Genomic DNA, 20,825 nt, shown 5'->3' with positions numbered 1-20,825 from the left:
CATAAAAATCTTCTCTATTCTTTCAATAAAATCAGAGCATTTGTTTTTGTAACCTGTCAGAAGAGTACAGCACATAGTACCCTATTTTAACATCAAAAAGACTGTTACAGAAAGCGTAGGCTTGCTCTTAACCAATATGACCATTAGTGTGATACACACTCCCACAGGAAGTGGTAGAGAGCTTGTTTGCTGGGACAGTTAAAATTACACCACATCTTATGAATATTTACTAAGGAACTCTCTACCCTGTCTGGGAATAAAGTATATTGCTGATGTGAAATTTTGTGAATTTGTTAATATTTTAATCAACAGACATTGTAGTAATTAAAGAGGATAGATTAAATATGAGATAGATGGACAAATTACTTGACATTTTAAGAAAAAAATCCCTTTCAGAAATATTGAGATCTGTTTGAAAATCGTATTCAGAATTGAGTCAGGAATCAAACTATAAGTACTGAAAAAATTCCACCTCTATTGCTAGAGGCACTAGTTCAACTCAAGCTATTGTAACTTCTCTCTAATGTTTCAGAGGATGTGAAGACCAGAAAGGAGATCTAGTGCCCCCATCCCTCCCTAAAGAAAATGCCTCTCATGCTTCAGGAATTACAATGTGTTTCTCTATTAATTGTCCTATACTATAAAGATGGAGGGTAAGGTAAGGCAAAGGAAACCAGTTATTCATTCCGACATCCATGAGAATGATTGATAAAGCTGCTTCCTTCAACAGCTGAAAACATTTCCAACAAGGACACAATATACTGTGTCCTCTTTACGGCTTACACATAAAGCCCCAGCACACAGGTAAAAAGGGAAGGGGTATAAGGGGCTCCTAACAGGTGATAGCGCAGTCCTGTTTATTGTCTTACATGGCACAGCTGTATTTGAGCACTGCCATTATCTTATTGATACCACAGCTACATCTATGTTTTCAACAATACTCTTCTTCCTGTAATAGATATAAACTCCATTTAAAATTAGTCAGTACCTTAAAAAACTAAAGAAATCCCTGAAGACTTCTTACAAAGTTTGATTTCAGCACTGAACACCTGGCATGATTTAAATTACCTAGCTCAGGGCTAATGGAAACTCCTGCTAGGCTAGTTACCCAGCTCCTTGGGCAGCTTTCTACAGACAGCCATGCTCCTAGGCTGGATTCACAGGAGTGCCCTGGCTTGGGAATTTCAGACAGACCTCCAAACTACACAGCTGCACATACTTCAAACTCTACACAGTAACATGATTATATGCAGCAGGGTTGTCAAGTAGATAACTTCCTCATTCTACAAAGTTCACTCTACAGCCTCCCAAAGTGCTATTTTCTAATAATATTGCCATATGAATGATGTCACAATTCAAGATTATTCAGCAGGTTCTCCAAGGAAGCAATTTTTAATATGATTATTGTGAGTCCGCACAGCTTGTCACCTTCATCATGAAGAACAGCTCCTGTAACTAGACTTAATTTTCCCTCCATTCTTCCCTCCACCTGAAACAAATTTCACTTCGACAAATCCCTACTTTTTTTCTGCCATTTTGAATAGTACCTATGACAGCAGTTGCTCATCTGGGAAGGGGACACACAAGGCATTGGAATAAAAGTATACTTTAGGGATAGAAGGTTTGTAATGGAAAATGATATGAATTTGATGAAAGTACCTGATTCTTCTAATGACGCTGCATCTCCTGAAATGGTGAGAAGTTAATTGGCATTCTAGTCACTCAAGTAAATCCAAAATTTGGGAATGCTTTACTACAAATTCGATTGGTCTAGATATTTGCAGTAACAAACCAAATTCATGTTGTTTGCATTAATTTAACCTTTAAAATATCATATGGAGAACAAGAAATGAGATTACCTGAAAGAAAAGGCCCTTTCTTAGCTTTCAGAGTTTGCATTACATGGAAATGTTAAGACCTCACTGTTAGGAGTTCGCGTTAAGATTATTTCCTAATTTTCTTAGACCGGATAACAAGGTTACTTCTGGAGCAGACTGTGACATTTTAAGTAACGAAAATCATCATCTAATATATAAACATGATCTTTGTTACCATGCAGAGACTGTTTGGATGGGTTTTACAAACAAGAATTTGAAGCCTGCTTAGGTTGAATTTAGCGCTATTTGCAACTTCTAACATTTCATGATGCAAATTTCTAACGATAAGACTGAGAAGAAAATGCCCAAACCATTATCATCTATAAGATATGCAGCATGAATATACTTCTGCTTTTGCCCACTTCCTGACCTGTGTGAGTCAGGAAGCTGGTATTGGGCTCTGCTGAAGACAGGCATTGCCATTCTCTCTGGTCATTATTCCAGCCTTCCTCTGTCAGGTCACCAGCTGGCTTAACTCCTCTTCAGTACTCAGATTTTCCCTGAATAAGACCTTAACAGGAAAAGTCTCCAGGTATTTACCCTGTAGTTACTGAATAAATTTGTGTTTAAGTGTATTTGTAGAGAGGCAATAGCTAATTATCTGTTGTCTTGCTATATACACATCCTCTTAAATCACCCCTTTATACCCAGTGACATAACTAACTCTGAGATACAAAAAGCATGGACAGCCCAAAATATTTAGAAGACTTTCTTCAGTAGATTAAGATTGGTGGCACACTAATGATATCCGTTAGAATTTTATAAAGAAAGGATGTCTTGTTTATCTGAAGGCAGATCAATCATTTTTATTTTTTGTATTGTTCAATTTCTGTGTTATTTTTACAGGTACTACAAATTAATGTAAACATTCTGTCACTGGAGACACAGAGCAACAATATAATGCTTCTGAATTAGTCTTTTTTTCTGAAACATAAGCTTATTTGTGGCACTACTGCATAATCAGCAAAAAATTATTTTTTGAAACAACAGCCTAACAATATTTTTTTAAAAGCTCAGAAACATGCCTCAACAGAGATCACATTATCATAGAATCACTTGGATGACATCACTAATGATGTTTTGAAATTGGTTGTCATGTTCACATACACTTTTTCATCACACTGCCCAAAGGTGTGTTGCTTCCCTGTGCAAAGCACATCTACTATGTTTAATCTAAGCTACCTGCATGTTGCAACTATGTCCTATGGGTGTAAACAATCTGACAATGTACAAGACCCCATAAAAGTAAGAGATGCTGAATGCACCTGCAAAGAGCAGCTTTAATGCAACACGTTTTCCATAAATTAAGGTGTTGAAACTGCAAATTATCCTGCTACACACAAGCTAATATCTATATCCTCATTCAGACAAAACCAAACAGACTTTTTGCCTAGAGACTTGATTCCAAGATTATCTGAAACACATTAAAAAAAAAAAAAAGTAAATAAAAAAAAAAGAAAAACAGGAAAAGCGATGTCCTCTCATAAATATGCGTGAAACTATCATAGGATCCTTACTTTTTCCTTTCATTTTCTAATATCCTGAATAAATCTTTGAAGTACTGGGGAACACGGACAATCACATTTTCTGAAGGACCTATATCTTTGAGCTCAGGATAGAGTCTGGTGTCAATCACCTTCTTGATGTATCCCAGCCAGTCAAACTGCAATGACAAAAGAGAGGCTGGTTAAAGCAGATTATGAAGACAGATGATTTATTAACTAAAGTGCACCACTGACAGCAATGGTCTCAAATCTTATGAAGACTTTAAAAACTATCTCATTTTGTCTTTACATGTGTTTTCAAACCTCAGTAAACTCGTAACTGTATTTAAAATAACATCTGCCATAATTGAGTACACACATTCCTGATGATGTTCCTTTAATATGCTGCTCTGACCACTAAAGGCAATCTAAATTACATAGGTTAGACATTAAAAGAATAGCTTTGCAATTATTCCCAACGAACCTGTGGAATCATGGCACTAAGCTCCGATATGTTCATTTTATTGTACATCACCTCACTTGTTCGATTTTCGTATGGAATCATGATCTGGGGAAAAAAAAAAATAAATCAAAACCAAACCAAAATCATCAAAATAAGGTAAGTACCTGCTCTTACATTATTACTGTCCATCATAAATCCTAGTGCAGAAATATCTCACCACCTGCTTTCCAAGCAAAACATTAACTTCCTTTTCTAAGGATGACATTTAACTAGGAGAAATGGAACACAGTCCATTGCCAGTTTAACTCATTACTGGGAAATTTAATGAGCTGCATGTCTTCTTTCAACATATTAGACCAATTTTAGCTCTGATTGTTCTAAGGAAATGCATGCTGATTCATAAGAGGTAAAAACATACTGAGACCACTAATATTTATTCATCCCATCATGTCAGGTAGAAGCCAGCTCCAAACTATATGGTTTAAAAGGTCAAATCTGAGATAGGTATGGTGGAATTGCATCTTGTCTCTTGGATTTGAACACTTTCTTGCTACGGCCTGTCTCCATCTGAGGGAAGAGCCAGATACATACAAGTATTTCTTCATTTTACTCCACCATCTTCATTACCAGAAAACCTGGGTATATAGGCCACACATGATCTAAAGCATTCTCCAACTAGGTCTCTCATCTGGGTGACCAGAGGAGCCAGCCCTCAGGATTTTCTCTAGTGCCAAAGCCCAAGGACGCAGCAAAAAGAAACCCTAAACACAAAACAAGTCCTTTTGTAATTGACAAAGGACATTCAGATTCCAAGATGGCAGTATGATTCATAAGAGAAAAAAAAAACAAGCACAAGACAGAGCTCAACATTTTCTCAGTGTTCAAGAGAAACAAGAATTCCTGATGGCAATTCCATCCCTGCTTTAAGGTAAATCTTATATGACAGGCTGTACGCTATGCAGTTTAAAGAGGACAGAGGCTGACGCTAGAGTAACCATACAGCTGGTGGTTCTCCAACCAGAATTCTCCAGTAAGTGCCTGTGGTTTTACTATTGCTCAAGCCACTCAGAAAAAAATATAACTTTCTTCTCCCTTTTTGCTAATTTCATTTACCTGACAAGTCTCTAAACTCTTCTTGAACCTGTCTGTTCCCTTCCTCTCAAATCTTTTCCCCTTCCTCCAGAAATTCAAACCTAATTGAAATCTTCCTTGTACGTAATAAGCTCTCTTGAAGCATGACACTTCTTCCTATATCCAAAGTATCCTTCCTTTATCCTTCCTGTCTCTTCCTGGACACATAAATTCTCCATTACATACATTCACTTAAAATGAATGCAGAGGAACACAGAATATAGTAGAAGCCTAGAAGAAACAAACAGATCTCCTTTGAAATCATGGTAAATGTTTATATAAATCATTGTGCTCGTTAGGGATTATCCAAAACCCTTGTCCCCGGACTCATGCCTAATAATCTAGATATATTTTAAGAGTATTCATACTAAAGGGAAATCAGGTAACCATGAGCAAGTCAAGTGTGGCTTCTTGCATAGTTATGCATTACAGAACCTGAGAACATTACAGTTGCATGACTATGCATTACATGATCCATGTCATTGTATATGGCAACTGCACCTATATATTTTGTGGGTTAAAGCTCTGTAAGACATTTGCTAAGTAAAGCATTAGAGTTACCAGAAGCAGCAATGCATCTTCTTATCACATCACCAATAAACACAAAAAACAGTTTCTGTTTTTCAAGTCTACTGGGTCACTATGAAGTATATGCTCATTAGCCCATCTACACTGCATATCTGAAGCTGAACATTGGACTTTATTTAAGAGTCCGGCAAAATTTCATCTCTTTTGGCAGAGATGGAAACACTGATTTACTACTACTGTTAATGACCCTCAATTCTGTATAAACCACTAAGAAGCATCACTGCCTTTCCTCCTGCAGACTGCAACAGCAGAACCAGGGGAAAAGTACTCTGCTGCATCACCTGTCCTATGAAACAGGTTTCTCTTTTAACAGGATACTCAGCATTTCACAAGGGATAGCTTATTTCTATGGTGATATGAAGAAATAGCTCAGCTGACAGTTCTGCAAATCAGTGTCAAGTTTGTAGCCTTAACGTTTGCTGTTTTCCCAACACTGAGGTTAACTCTTCTCTCTAGCTTTAGAAGAAGTGGAAATGATAGTGGATTTGCAGCTCTGAGGAACAGGATTCCTGCAGCAGCCATACTGAAACAGGACTATGGGGAAGCAGAAACGCTCCTTCAGCCTGCAATAGTCCTAATGCATAAATTAAAATCCACAAGGGGGTAAATAATGTCACCAAGTAAATAAGTCAGAACCAAGTACCAGGTTTAACTCTGCTTAGCTTTACTAAATTCAGTTGGTCTGCTAAATCAAAATTCATGGAGTTTCTCGGCCCCTCTCCAAAGGTGCCCCTTGAAGCAATTCAGGAGCTAACTGCCATGTGACTGTAACCGCTGCCCTCTCGCTATCAAGCAGCAATGTCACACCTCAGTGTTGCACTGCTTTTAGACTGTTCAGAGAATCAGCCTGATCTGATTCTTGAATGCATGGTAAAGTATTCTCAACATAACTGCACATCAGGGACTCAAATTCTGCCCAAGCTCAAAATTATAGAATCATAGACTCACAGAATTGTTTAGGTTGGGAAAGACCTTTAAGATCATTGAGTCCAACTGTAAACTTAGCACAGCCAACTCCACCACTAAATCATGTCCCTAAGCACCTCATCTGCACATCTTTTACATACCTCCATGGATGGTGACTCAACCACTTCCCTGGGCAGCCTGTTCCAGTGCTTGAAAACCCTTTTGGTGAAGAGATTTTTCCTAATATACAATCTAAAACTTCATACACTTGGCATCAGCCCATTGATCATAGGTTTCTAGCTGCACAGTGGCTTTCAATGCATTGGTGTAGATGCACTTCAGTTGAGCTATTGATGCCACCACATTTTGGGGGGAGAAGCCCAAATTCCTACATGACCATTCTCAGGTGTTTCTGTGGTTTCTAATAGATCAATAACCCTTGTGTCTTTGCTGCCGCATGGATCTCCATCCTTTACCTCCACTGAGATGGCAAATCAAGCAACCTTGTCAGCACAGTCCTGCAAATACTGGAATGACAACCCTAGGCTTACCTCTAGTGAGTCTGGTTAACATAGGGTGGCACTGGAACAGGTTGCCCAAAGAAGTGGTAGACACTCCATCAAGTGGTAAATGCTCCATCCCTGGCAGTATTCAAGGCTAGACTGAAAAAATTATTGCTAAGGTTGTTGATATAATGGCTTTTCATTTTGAAGAAGTATTGCACTTTTGTTAGGTAAAAGCTAGCTTCAGTCCTGCATTAGGTTACCAACCTCAGCTATTTTAACTTCTAGTCTTAGAACCGATTTCATATCAGACTCAGCTCGTGAAGCATTTGCTCCCAGAAGCACTGCTGTATCAACCATGAACTGCAAAAAGGCATCTCGATACTGTAAAGAAACAAAAAGAGTAAAATTACCACTGGATTTATTGTGAGCACAGCTGTAGCAGTAGACCAGAAACGCCCAGCTATTGCAAAGTGTATAATACTTTGTACTTTCATGACCTAGCAACCAAAATTGTCCTTTCCTTACATTGAATGCCTGCTGTCATCAAGGAAAAAAGGAGAAATAACACTGTAAACATACTGTGCATAACAGAGAGATACCCACTGTGGTTCACGGAGTATAAATCTCAGGGAATGAAAATGACACTTCTGGATTAGACTGACAACACTTACATCTCTTAAAGTGGCATTAGACAATGTGTATGAAAATCATACTTAACCTACCTGATTACTTTCTACAATTACATTAATTTCTTGGTGAAAGACAGGAGAGCAGTTCTGGTTGTTTACCAGGTTGAAGAAGTACAGGTTAGAGAAGTGCACATTGAAGTGGATAGAAAATGAGTCGAGTCAGATCCAGAGGATTGTGATCAGCAGCACAAAGACTTGGAGGACAGTCACTAGTATTGTACTCCAGACATCAACACTGCCTGAGCAGAGGGTTGGACAAGTTGAACTCTGGAGGCCCCTTCTAAGGAAGAACAAAAACATGGGGACCCCAAGTCTTACAAAAATTTTCATTTGAGAAATTTTGCAAGAGTGTTTGTAGTGGTGGTATTTTCTGATAGAAGATACCCTGAAAAATTTTGATCCAAACAAGCTGCATTCCTTTCTGAGTCTGGAGTTCAAGAAAAAAAAAGCAACAATGGAAAAAATGGAGGGGGGGAGGGGGAATAGTCATTCTCATGTCCTGTTAATGATACTTACAGATTTGGCTTCTGTGGTGTTCTCCAGGTAATCCTCTCGAGATGCAAGAGAGAGGCTTGCTTGGTCGAGCTGTTAAAAATGACAAGCAGCATTCAGTGTGTAAATACATCAGAATTCAAAGGTAGCCCAGTAAGAAACCTTGCAAGGTTTGCTCTTCTGGCAATTATGGTAGATGTGTGAAAACATCTAATGCTTAATACATTGCACCAGCCTAAGTTTCACAGGATTTCAAAACAACAGAAAAATGTTATACTGTGCTGACAGACAATACTTAAATCACATCACTGTGATCTGGGAAGCCTCAGATGCCCCCTGCAATATCTGAGCCACATACTACAGCAAAGAATCACCTACACAATGTATGTGTTTATGACTCTGTTAGCAAGCAGGTAACGCACTAGCACTGGGTCTACAGTTGGTGGTGATGACCATTCATCCTATAGATATTTCCGGGGTACAACAGTCAGCTTGAGACAAACACTAGTCTAGTACATGGACCAAGTTCTCATTAGGTACAGGAGCATATTTGCTGCTGTGTATCTGGAAAGCATCACTAGCCTTTTTGATCAAAATTAGGTTACACTTTTGATCTTCACCCTAGACCAGCACTAAGTGCTGTATTTGGGTTTATTGAACAGATGTACTAAAGCAGCTGGATATTAGCCACAGAAATGACTGCCCTTATGCACAGGAAATTGCTATGCCTCCAGTACACTAGCTAAAAATGTCTGGTAATTCCAGGTGGATCTTTGACTTCTACTTATATTTTTGACTTAAACATGGATCAAATTTGTTGGTCTACAGTCACCCATATATTGGAATAAGGTTCTCAAGGTAATTAAACCAGACCTGAAAGTTCATTGAGATCTGCGCTTAGCCTTTTGTGTGAAATTATTACATGGGAGAATTTGCTTACTATTTCAAGTTCCTCACCAGGCAAAACTCACAGTACAGCATCTATCTTAAAATCACCACTGGAAACTGAGATTTCTAAAAATATTTCAATTCAATGAGGTCAAGTTAGGGTATGGAAGCTGAAGCTGAAAAAATTTAGCCAACATCCAGACTCTGAATAAGATACTAACTAGAGCAGAAAGAACAGTTTTGATGTTTTAAAATTGTTATTTTGATGCTTATTTGCTTTTACAAGATAAGTCTAGTGAAGAGAGACTATATTTATTAAAATAATTTCACAGTCTTTTTTAATCCAAATCCTGCATCATTTATATTTCACATTTTCTACATTTATAAAAATGACCTAAATAAATACAACCTAGAATCTAAAAATGAATTAATGAATTAATTAATTCATTTTTTCCTCTACTTGTTGATGTTCTCAACCTTTAAAGCATACCATAAATAAATAAATAAACCACCCACTAAAAGGAGAGTAGTGATGCTCAGTGCAACCCTGATTCTTTTTCATATCGAAGCAAAAATAATATACTCTTATGCTCTGCATATGTGTGTCCTGGTAATAGTTAACTTCAGATGATTTGATCTATTTCAATTATGTGATTGTTAATAAAATGCTTATCCAGATTTTCCTGGCTGAAGGGTTACATTTGACAACACATTGAAACCAAGAAGCACAAATATGAAATATAAACAAAAAAGTTCACCAACTTCTTCAGCTCTCAAAAAAAAAAAAGAAAAGACCATGTTGAAACCTGAGCAGTTTTATTTGGAATTTTTACTTTTTTTCTGATCCACTCATGATTTTGCAATGCTGAACAAAAAGAATTTTGCAATAGAGCCATTTTCACAGGCATATTTGAAACACTCTGTGGTATTACTCTGCTCCCCTGGGAATTTGTTAAAACACAGACAAAGTCAAATACTGTCGGATACATTCTGCAGATCAAGATTTAGTAAAATTTACAGCAACAGAATACCCTATGGAATAATAGATCATTTATACCACGTAGTGCTTCAGTTATTTAGATGTCTAATTTTTAGGTGCCACTAAGCATACTGAGTGAAGATACTATATAAATATATAAAGGGGGAGTGTCACGAGGATGGAGCCAGGCTCTACTCAGTGGCAAACAATGATAGGACAAGGGGTGATGGGTACAAACTGGAACACAAGAGGTTCCACTTAAACTTGAGAAGAAACTTCTTCTCAGTGAGGGTGACGGAACACTGGAACAGGCTGCCCAGGGAGGTTGTGGAGTCTCCTTCCCTGGAGACATTCAAAACCCGCCTGGACACATTCCTGTGTAACATTATCTAGGTGTTCCTGCTCCGGCAGGGGGATTGGACTAGATGATCTTTCGAGGTCCCTTCCAATCTCTAGCATACTGTGATACTGCCAGGTATAATTTGTTTCCAAGAGACCAGGAACAAGGACATAACTGCACAGCCTTTTGTTGACAGGTGACTTGGCCTGAAATATCATGACAAGAGATAACTAAATAGCTCTCCTGATTCTACTGTTTCAGTTCTTTTAAAGAAATCTCCAGGCAAAGTGGTCCTGACAGGATCTGAACAATGTCTTAGCAGTGTGACATCTTTAATACAGAGAACTGTTGATCTGCTGTTGACCTGACTATTCAGGAAAATGTCCTAGAGATGGGGAAAAGTTACCCTTCAAATATATACCAGGTTAATGCCTCAGTCAAAAGGCATTTCAAAAACTGTCTCAGAATCAACATCCACTCTAGTACCACCACAGTTAACTGCTGTTTGATCCTCAAGTACAGCGTATTCCTGACTACATCCCTACAACTAGCCAAGATGCTAGCAATGTAAGGATCATAGATCCTATTTTGCTGTGATGAATGGCATCATAACTTTCTTCTTTGTCCTTTCGCTCTTGCTTTCATAAACTATTTTCTTGTAGCAATGTAGGGCTGGTCTGCTCTGGCTACTGATCTCTACTTCTTAAACAGCAATGCATCCGGCCCAGGCAATCACTCTTGCCACAGTGACATCTCACAGTAATAAAACTCTCCCTGGAGTTTTGTCAGACTACAGTGAGGAAACATTTCTAGGGTCTTTTTCTCAGTAATCTAAACTGTTGTGTAATGCCATGCACTATTAACAAACTGGTAACCCTTTGGTCCAAAAGCTATAACATTTCAGTAACAGGATCAACCCTGTATTTCAGGTTTAGTAGTGCTTGGGATACACCTGTGTTATTATATGCAGTGTAGGCACAAAGCAGTGTGTTTCTATCTCAAGAAAAATAGCTCAAGCTATATGCTATTGGTGCATCATTCTTCATCTTCACAAACACAAAACATTCTTCATGTAACTGATGAGTCATAAGCAGCAGTCATAAGCAGCACACAAGAACACCACCTGGACTAGGTGTGCACCTTTCTCATTTTCATGTACCTACACCCTGAACATTGGTCCAATGAGAACTTTTTACCTTGTTTGTCATTTGAAAGAAGAAAATATCCTTTACAGAAATATTTTTCAATAGCATGTGGTTCCTACCTTCCCACAAATCACCTCCTATGTACATCTGTAAATCAGTAGATAACACCAACAATAATCAAGTGTAAACATTTGGTATGCAAACATGTTTTTTAAAAAATGAGACCACAAGATACCATGCAAAGTAACCCATTAGATATGTTATCCAGTACCTTCAGGATATAACGATTGGAGATTTTGTCATCAGCAGCCACATATAAACGGATGAAGACAGAGTTACTGTGTTGACCACGAAGAGTTGCCAAGGCTTGGACTAAGCTAAACCTCCTTTCTGACCATAGCCCTTCAGGTCCAATGTTGGATTCCAGCACAGGCCACTGGAAAGGTGAGTGTCTCAGTATACTTAACAGGGGTTTCACGTCAGCTTTTTCAATTTTATCTGAAATGTCAAAGGATGACAACAATTACATTCCAGACAATTCAAATCCAGTGGCAGCCGCACAAGCACAAAGATTTATCGGTGTTGATTGACTTCTAGGCAAGACAAAGCACAAAAGCTGAAACCCAAAGGCTCTGCTATTCCTGTAAGCACAGAAGAATGGGAGTCCAAACCAGTTTATCTGCATCAAGAAAAAGAGAGACAAATCAGTGCCTTTCAAAAAGGGCAAGGGCTAGAATTAAGTAAATTAAAAAAAAAAAAAAATAGAAAATCCTCACTTAAGAACTAGCATAGGAACTTCACTATTTCTGGGAGGGAGCTATTGTACGTAATCAAAGCTAGAGAGGTCAGCATCTTGGCACCGAGGTTGCAGGGCAGGCTGTCTCAATTGCTGACAGTCAGTCTCAGGCTGTGCTGTAAGAAAATTGTGCAGGAAATAAAGTCTGAAAGAGTCAGGACAAAGGGCACTCCCAACTCATCTTTCACCCATGCAGCTACATAAAGGTAGTGATGTGTCCCAGATTAGTGTGCATCACCTTACAGCAACATTTCAAACTCAGGAAAATCATTCCACATATGTGGCTATATGGGTCCTTCTCCAAACTTGCTTGGCTCATTAGTTCATTTTAAGCTAAAGAGTCATGGGCTGTCTGTACCCAGCCCTGTGGAAGAGTTTTGATTAAGTAAATTTAAAGAAAGGTAGAAGATACTAAGCAATAGGGTCTTGAAAGTGTCAGTATGAGATTTCATCAGAGGATTCCTCTGATTTACTAGGCGCTACCCCCACAACTCCAAGGCATGGTTTGGCATACTTTTGCAGAGGTAAACATCCCTTCACAGTTTTCTGACAAGCAGAGGTCTCCATAAAACTGACTTCTTGTTCCTTGGTGTACCTCAGTCTTGATAGACACCTTCAGAAATATGTAGAAAATCCTCCATGTTCAGTTGAATCAGTGAAATCTGTGCCTCTGCACAAAGCTTTACTGTCCTCAGCAGAGAGCAAAAAAGCCTGCTTTATAAACACAGGTAATATATATGTGTTCCTCTCAAATCAGGCCACTTACTCTCATTCATGCAGGATGCATAAAGGATCTTGGCCTTCTGCACAGCTTCACTGTCTCGCCTTTTGCTGATGGGTTTCTCAAGCAATGCTGAAAAAAAAACAAATTAAATTATTTTCAATGCATCAAAAAATGTAGAAACTGTCTGTTTGTCTGTCCCAGCATTTACTTTAATCGTAGCGTTTAATTAAGGTTGAGGTTCCGTGTATATTTTCTTAAGCAGTAACAAAGACATAATTGCACTTATTTCGATCCCCAACAGAGAATAACTATTTATTTATTTATTTTTAAGAGGACAGATTTAAAGGCAGGTAACAGATACTGCGTATTACTCATCCTCTCAAACGGCAACCCTTAGCAAAATGAGTGGATAGTGAATCACGGGATGAGGATGGGAGGGAACCAGTGAATAGGGCAGGGAGGCAGAGAGTCTTTCAAGTGGCTCAGCCTCTGGTGTTGGTATGTTATGAAATTGGGGTCTAACAGAGATGACAGAATCCCAGGAACGAGACCAGTGGCATTCACTTTTGCCAGATCTGCTGCTGTTGAAAAAAGTAGCAGAGAACTACCCTGTGGCTGTCAAACACACACAGCCTCAGTCTTGTAAATGACAAAGATGGCCAAGTGTCCAACTATTACCTGAAAAGCTACACTACATAGCTCCCTCACACTGTGGGTATCAGTCTCCTTGGTGACTGAAAGCCAAACTAGCTTTTCTAAACCATCATCTCTCTCTACTGCTTGCATTCCCCACATTTCCTTATGGAAGTGTAATAGCGTGAAAACTGCATCTGAATCTGAGCAGTCCACTTTCAGCTTCCTCAAGCCATTTTATCCAAGTTGTAAATCAGCCATGATGCAGCTGCAGATACCCATACTACAACTAAATACAGAGGCAACTTAGCTTCAACAAGATCTATCTGCTTAGGTGCAGCATAGCATTAGCGCTTCCATGGTGAAGAGAAGCAGAGTAGTACTTAAGCACAGCACAGAAACCTAGTAAACCCTGTTGGACCTCACCTGGTTTTGTAAGACCCAAACAGGTCCTGCACAGCATTAGCTTATTGTTACTAGGACTACTGGAAAGAGTGGCTTTGCTGGAACCATCCAAGTCCCTCCTGCTGAATGCTCAGCCAGAGCTAAAATGTCTTAAAAAATTCAGAAGTGCCTTCTCTGTGCTATGGTTTCAAATGAGTAAAGGCACAGTGCAGATTGGCCCTGTGTATTGAGCTAAGAAGCATGCCATACACAAAAGGGGGAACAATGTGCAAAAGAAGATTCCCAGGTCCATACTGCTGACCTCAAACTGTTTAGTAGTCAAAGAATGCCCTGGTGATGAGAAAATGCTACTTGTATGCTCCCTTCAATCCTTTTTCTCCTTAAAAAAAAAATAAAAATAAAACCACAACACACCCCACCCCCCAAAAAAAAAACAAACAAAAAAAACCAACAAAACAACCAAAACCAAGTCAAACTCATTTGCTTGGATCCTTGGGAGATGTAATGAGATCCTTCTCTCTTATTTATAGATAAGATTTTCCCTAAAAATACTGCTGGATACAATTCCCAATAGTTTTGGCTTCAAATCCTCAGCTTGTTAAATACAATATAATGCAAATCATCAACACATATCTTCAATGTCCACAGTTCTTAGTAGAATAATTGGACCTGTTCATGTTTTAAGAATGGCATTTTAAAAGAAACCGTAACTGAAACCTCCATTAAACTGAGGATGAAAAAAATACACTCCTATTAAAGCCGTTGCAGTAACTTTTGTTCCTTGCCAGTGAACTGCACAGCCATGAAATTTTGAAGCTAATAAAATTCAATGGCTGAAGCCCAGCTAAAGCTCAGGAGAGATGCAGAGGATGAGATTCAGTAAAACAAAATAAACTCTAGGAATACACTTGCATCAAATCCTGTTAAAATCAGACCTGATGTTTTCCCATCAAGCCATTTTATTATGCAACAGAAGAAGCTGTAACACTCCTTGCACTATTGCAAAGGATGAGGTAGGGTAGATGCTGTCAATTTGCTAAGAATTCATTTATGAAGAAAATTCTTGGTTCTGATGATGTACAGTCCAGTGATCAAACAATGAAAGCTTTGATAAGGTTGTTGAATCCTGCTGTCACTGATATAGAGGATGTGATCCAGGAGTGCTCTTCAGGCTATGAAGTTTTCACAGCCTTAATCTTAAGCTTCCAGAGAGATTTATAAGCTCAAACTTGGAGCAATGGTTACATCCACTTGATTTCTGCATTAGCTAGTATAAAATCCAATACAAGGTCTAGAATTTCACTTCTTATTTAACTCATAAATACATATGGATTTTATATGTCCTTGAATATCTAACTTCTTCTTAAAGAAGAAAAGGAAGAAAAGACAAGAAGCAACGTATGCTAATCAAAAATATGGGTAATCAATTAGGCTACCTACCATTTGCTGTATCCATAGAAAGAAAGTCAGTACTGTGAATGAAATCAATGTAGACACATCAAGCTATCTTTAAATTAGCAATGTCAGGTACTGTGAGTAGCTTCGCCATAGCAGCAGGTTGCAGCAGCCCCCCTCCTGCACTGAGCATTTCTGATCATGTGGGTCAGTGCATGCCAAGTTCTGCTGCACAGCATTCTGGAGAGCTGGAGCCCCTCTGAAAAAATTCAGCTCTTAATTATATCTGGCTGGAAAGACGCTTCCCACCTTGAAAAATTTTAATGGCTTCAGATACTTTCTCTTTGGACACCAGAATGAAAGCAAAACCTACAAGGTTTTCTAAGGGATAGGAAGAGAAAGACCACCACAGATCAATTAATGTTCAGCTTCATGAGATAATCACAGACCTGCTGTTTAGTTCCCCACTCTGTCTTTCCAATCACCTGCTCTCACCACTCACTAGGGGATTCTGTATTTGTACAAATACACTGAGAAGTTCAGTTTAGCACGCTTTTCTCAAGCCCAGGAGCTGGAGTTAAAAACTGTGGCCAAGTTAGGGAGATCAGGGTTACCAGCATTTTGACTAAAGCAGTTTTCTCAGTCCTGAGAAGGATATTGAGTTTGTTCTTATTGCAACTTATTTCTTTTTCTTTAACCTAGCCTTCTTTCAAATTAAAAGCTCCAATGCCCTGAAGCAATATTCCAGTTTAGGACTCCAAACATTTATTTTTAAATAAGATTTTTTAGGAACAAATTGTTTTTGGCCAGACAAGAAACACACAGCACTCCAATGATATCAAAAAACAGCCCTTGAAATAATAGTTCATTTGTTAGTTCCCAGTTAAATGTCACAGTTCTAGAGTTGGAATCTAGCTTTAGAGATTAAAAAAAACCACAATCTAAGCTGATTTACAACCTTCTGAAAAAGAACAGAATCATTATTAGCACGAACCACAATTTAACAACTTATTGCAGCTACTGACCCACAACACCAGCCTGCCAATAATACGAAGCAGAAAATCACAGCAAAAAGTCACTAGGACATGCAAAGAGAGCCAGGGTAGCTTAAGCCACTTTGAATATAAAGTCAATGATCATTGATGTTTCCCCACCCAAACATGAAGTACATATTTGAATGCAAAGCAGCTCTTATTTAGTCATATCTCTTACTTCCTTCACTTTCAAATTAATTCCGAAGTCATTCTTTAAGACAAAAGGGATCTTGGCCTGTGCTCCTGATCTCAGCCCCTAATTGTCCATGTTTCCATATGCACAGGATGTCCACACACAAAATTTGTGCTTTCCTTCACTTAAAACTTAGTTATGGCAAGTGTCAAAACCTAATGGTAATTCTGCTCCTCAGCACTGAAATACCGTAACTCATCTTATTAAGCAACTACCACTTATACAGTCAGCAACTGGCTAAAGGTGTTCATGATATCTTAAAATTTCTGAGGTTGTAAATTGTTTCATCATTCATTTTCTTCTACCCAGGGGATGAGGGCAGGGAGGTTGCCATTGCAAACCAAAGTTCTTACACTTGTGGCAGCCCAGGTTGGCTTTGCATCATAGTTTTCCCTGGCTCTTGTACAAAACACAAAGACTCAACATCACCAACAACAAAACACTCCATAGCTGGGAATGACCTTCAGTTGTCTGAATGGTAGATGCTCAGATAGACAGCCAAGGAAGAAAAGCCACAGCTGGGATAGGGGCGTGGGGAGCTGGGGTTGGGAAGGGAAGGAAGAGAGTTTAAAGAGTTTATATTGAGTTGCCTTCAGACACTTTTTTTTTCCAGGGCAAGAGCACTAAAAAAGGCCAGCTTCCTGTGGTTTACTACCCTGCAGTAAATAGCAATCATCTGCTGTTAAAAGTGAGAGCAAGGCACTTTACAAAGTAAGCTTTGCTGGTGTGTGTGTGTTTATTTAACTGCATACTATTCTGAAGCTGCTAAGAATAGTCTTGTGGCTAAGTGTCACCTTTAATCTTACTTTCCATTTCTAGCCCTTGTTGATTTTCCAGCCTACTGTCTTTCAGAGCTTCACTTTGGTTTTAAACTGCTGCATTTTATTTACAGTACTGAGAAATCCTGTACCTTTCTGTCTTCAGACTTGGAGTGCATTAAAAGGGGATTGTGCAGCCAGATTTGCAGGGAAAAGAATCATGCATACCATTTATTCAGATTAGAAATATTGATTCAATTTATCAGTGTGATCTGCAAATTGCATATATTCTATACACTATCAGACAGTATTCTAACATATACAGTTGAGTTGCATTCTTGAGAGACACTGTGATTTGCTAAGCTATTTCTTGTTCTAGAGCGAAAAAAAGGAAGATTTCTCTGCAATTTCCAACCCCAGATATGGAGAATACATTGCGCTAGTAAAGATAGTAACACCTTTTTTCTTTCCATTATCCTTCTACAAACATCTTCTGTATGTGGAAAATGCAAACTGAAGTCTGCACAGTGATATAAGATGGTGATCTGAAATATATTATAATACTTTATATCTTGAAAAAAAACCCAAACAACTGCATGTGCAAATGTCCCAGTGGGAATATGCTTGGGCTTCAAACAAAAAAACCCAAAACTATACAAGAGTCGAAAGGGGACATCCCATTTCCTCCAAAGTTGTAACTCGGGAAGAGTGAAAAGCTGGAAACAGACAACTAATTCAGCATGAACTCCCAGGGCAACACAAGCATCAGTCTTGGACTGCAAAAAGAGAAAAGCATCAGATGGGGAGATTATCTTATTGTTGTACACAGACTGGTGAGACAGACTGGAACACTACCTGCCCTTTGGTTGTCCACACTGTGAAAACAATGTTGGACAGCTGGACAGGGTGCAGAAAACATCGCAACCATTTGTTTTTTCTTTGAGTGGAGTATCTTGAGAAATAGAAGGGCAAGGGGAAGCCCTTTAGTGAGGGAGCATTATTTGTCTCATGAGAGATGGTGGAAGGGTGATTGGATCACAGCATGAAAGCACTCCACCCTTAGAAAAAGCTTGGTGCCAAAGAGGTCTTTATCGAAAAAAGAGAAAACTAACAGTTGGAAGATGAAGACAAATTTATCAGTGACAGTGATTAATCACTGGAGCCAAGGGACCAGAGGAGATAATGGCTTCTCTAACCCTTAAAGTCTTCAAGACTTGATGCATTTCTGGATGATCAGCTTTAGCCAATGTGAATTATGTTTTATCCCAGTGCAAGCTATTGAGCTTCATTACACGGGTAATGCAATTGTCTGTGATACAAGAAAGGTCATAAGAGATAATCTAATGGTTACTCCTGGAGTTGCACTTTATACATTTAGGATAAGGATCTCAAAGCACTCTTAGACATCTGGGACCAAGGAGATAAAGACATTATCCGTTGTTGCAGACAAAGAAAGTGAGCCACAGAGGATAAATTCCTCCTTATCTAATTCATATCAGAGTCCTACTGATTGTAATGGTGCTCCTTTATGAGCTTGCTGAAGCTGATCCAAACACTCAAAGGGCTTGATGTTTTGGAGATGGTGAATGCCCCTTTAGTCCCTTTAATGTCAGTGACAGTGGGAGTTGGTCAGCACTGCTTAGATGATGCTCAGTACTACAACTGAAAACAGTTTGTAATGTATTGTTTCCAGAAGCAGATCCAGAAAACAGCCCAAAGACTTCTCATATACCCATGCCTTCCCATTCACTGGGCCAAAGGCAGAAGCTGCTCTGTTGTCCACAATAAGGCCCTATAAAAGCCTTAATGCAATAGCACACTCTCCCTTTGGTTTGGGTAGCAGTAGACAGCAACCAGTATTTGCTCCATATTGCATGTTTATGAGCTTCAGTTTCTTAGACCAAAATACAGGAATTCTGCCTGTGGAAAAGGAATTTCTTTGCAAAACAATGATGACGGAAAAGGTGGATATTTGTTTCAATTTTTGAACAATACTTTGTTCTTCACCCTCCTCTCTATGCTGGTCTACACCTATAGAGGTCAGGTTTCTAAACTGATGAGAAGAAAAAATAAAAGACCTATCAGCTGTCAGCCACAAGCTTTGTTTCCTTCTCAGGTTAGCACTATTATGTGCTACCTCTGTGAAGCAGCAAAACCCAAGTTATCCTTTGGAAATTTGAAAGAGATCCTCTGATGCCAGCAGCTGGATGTTTTAAGGATGTCCTGTGAGGAATTTCATCTTAAAAGTAGAGAAAAACTTGCTCAGAGCTTGGTTTGATTGCCAAAACATAAACAAACACACAACACTTGTGTGCAGAATGTCATTCCCAGAGAACCCTGAGCCATAAGTAAATTATGATTAATCTAGTCTCCATATGAATGTCTAACCCTTAAATCCCTTATTTTCTTCACACTAAAGAACTATGGCAAAAGAGTCCCTGAAAAGCAACCGTAACCCCTAAAACTGAAGTAGAAAACTACACTTGTGCAACTAAGGGTATCTAAGGAATTCAACTGTGTCATGAAGGCACTGCCCTTTCTTCAAACTCCCTCTACACTGGATTTAAAAAGTCAAGTTTAGTACAGTTCACAGAGCAATGATGTGGCCAAGATGCCAACAGGCATACAAAAAAACTTCAGAACCATGCTGCTGTTATGGAAATCACAGCTAGACTAATGCATAGTCTTAATTTCTGTAATGGGAACTTGCATCTTCCAAGAGTGATTTTTTTAGAATGGTTTGGAGTCAGCTGATATTCATTTAGAATATTTGGTTTCCAATTTCTTTTTTCCAGAGCCTGAAGTCAATCAAAGGAGAGCAAACAATGGTAAGTTTTATGATGAAGGCCTACCAGATGCACAATGTTCTACCTCAAAATAAAAAGCACTGGCCACATCATCTGAATATTATACACCAGACTGTTGTGATCACTTGACCAATGGTAACTTTCCTGTCTTGTGACATGAAAATATGAGTTTAATGTACTGCAACACAAGCAGTCCAGGTTACAATATCGTCCGAGTAGAAAATCTGATACACACATTTTTATTCTCGTCAGTTTTAAAACCTGACCCCTATAGCTGGAGAGAGGTATAGAGAGGAGAGCGAAGAATATAAGTATATACATATGTGTGTGTATATGTTCTAAAAGGAAGTGACAGACTTTACTGACATATTTCAAAGCTGCATGTATTTCTTGGGAACAAGACAAGTATAGTCAAGCCAAGGTTATTCTTAGATTTAAATCTGTTCTCTTAGAGTACTCTCCTGAAAAAGACATGGACATCTCCTGCTGTAGGTCACAAGTTTTAATGTTTCAGTACAACTTTATCCCTCTTCACAGGCTTATAAGCATAGGTCAAACTCCCACATTAATGCAACTGCCCATCTTCCATTTC

At 38.8% G+C, this 20,825-nt stretch overlaps 1 protein-coding gene across 2 annotated transcripts in view; it reads right to left on the bottom strand.

The window, feature by feature from the left end:
* PHEX (phosphate regulating endopeptidase X-linked) overlaps positions 1 to 20,825 on the bottom strand; it is a 96,226-nt gene that overhangs the window by 61,012 nt on the left and 14,389 nt on the right. For both annotated transcript variants that reach the window (XM_062603696.1, XM_062603697.1), the window contains 6 exons: positions 13,051 to 13,137; positions 11,760 to 11,986; positions 8,161 to 8,229; positions 7,220 to 7,336; positions 3,846 to 3,929; positions 3,395 to 3,540 (listed from right to left, as the gene is read on the bottom strand). In XM_062603696.1, coding sequence (XP_062459680.1) covers positions 3,395 to 3,540; positions 3,846 to 3,929; positions 7,220 to 7,336; positions 8,161 to 8,229; positions 11,760 to 11,986; positions 13,051 to 13,137 — 730 coding nt within the window. The remainder of the gene's footprint in view (positions 1 to 3,394; positions 3,541 to 3,845; positions 3,930 to 7,219; positions 7,337 to 8,160; positions 8,230 to 11,759; positions 11,987 to 13,050; positions 13,138 to 20,825) is intronic.

This window comes from Pezoporus occidentalis, unplaced genomic scaffold, assembly GCF_034315485.1.
Source record: "Pezoporus occidentalis ecotype Australia unplaced genomic scaffold, CSIRO_AGI_Poc_V1 ctg81, whole genome shotgun sequence".
Taxonomy (NCBI): Eukaryota; Metazoa; Chordata; class Aves; order Psittaciformes; family Psittacidae; genus Pezoporus; species Pezoporus occidentalis.
The sequence above is the reverse complement of the archived record's forward strand: the minus strand, read 5'-3'. Positions and strand labels throughout refer to the sequence as shown.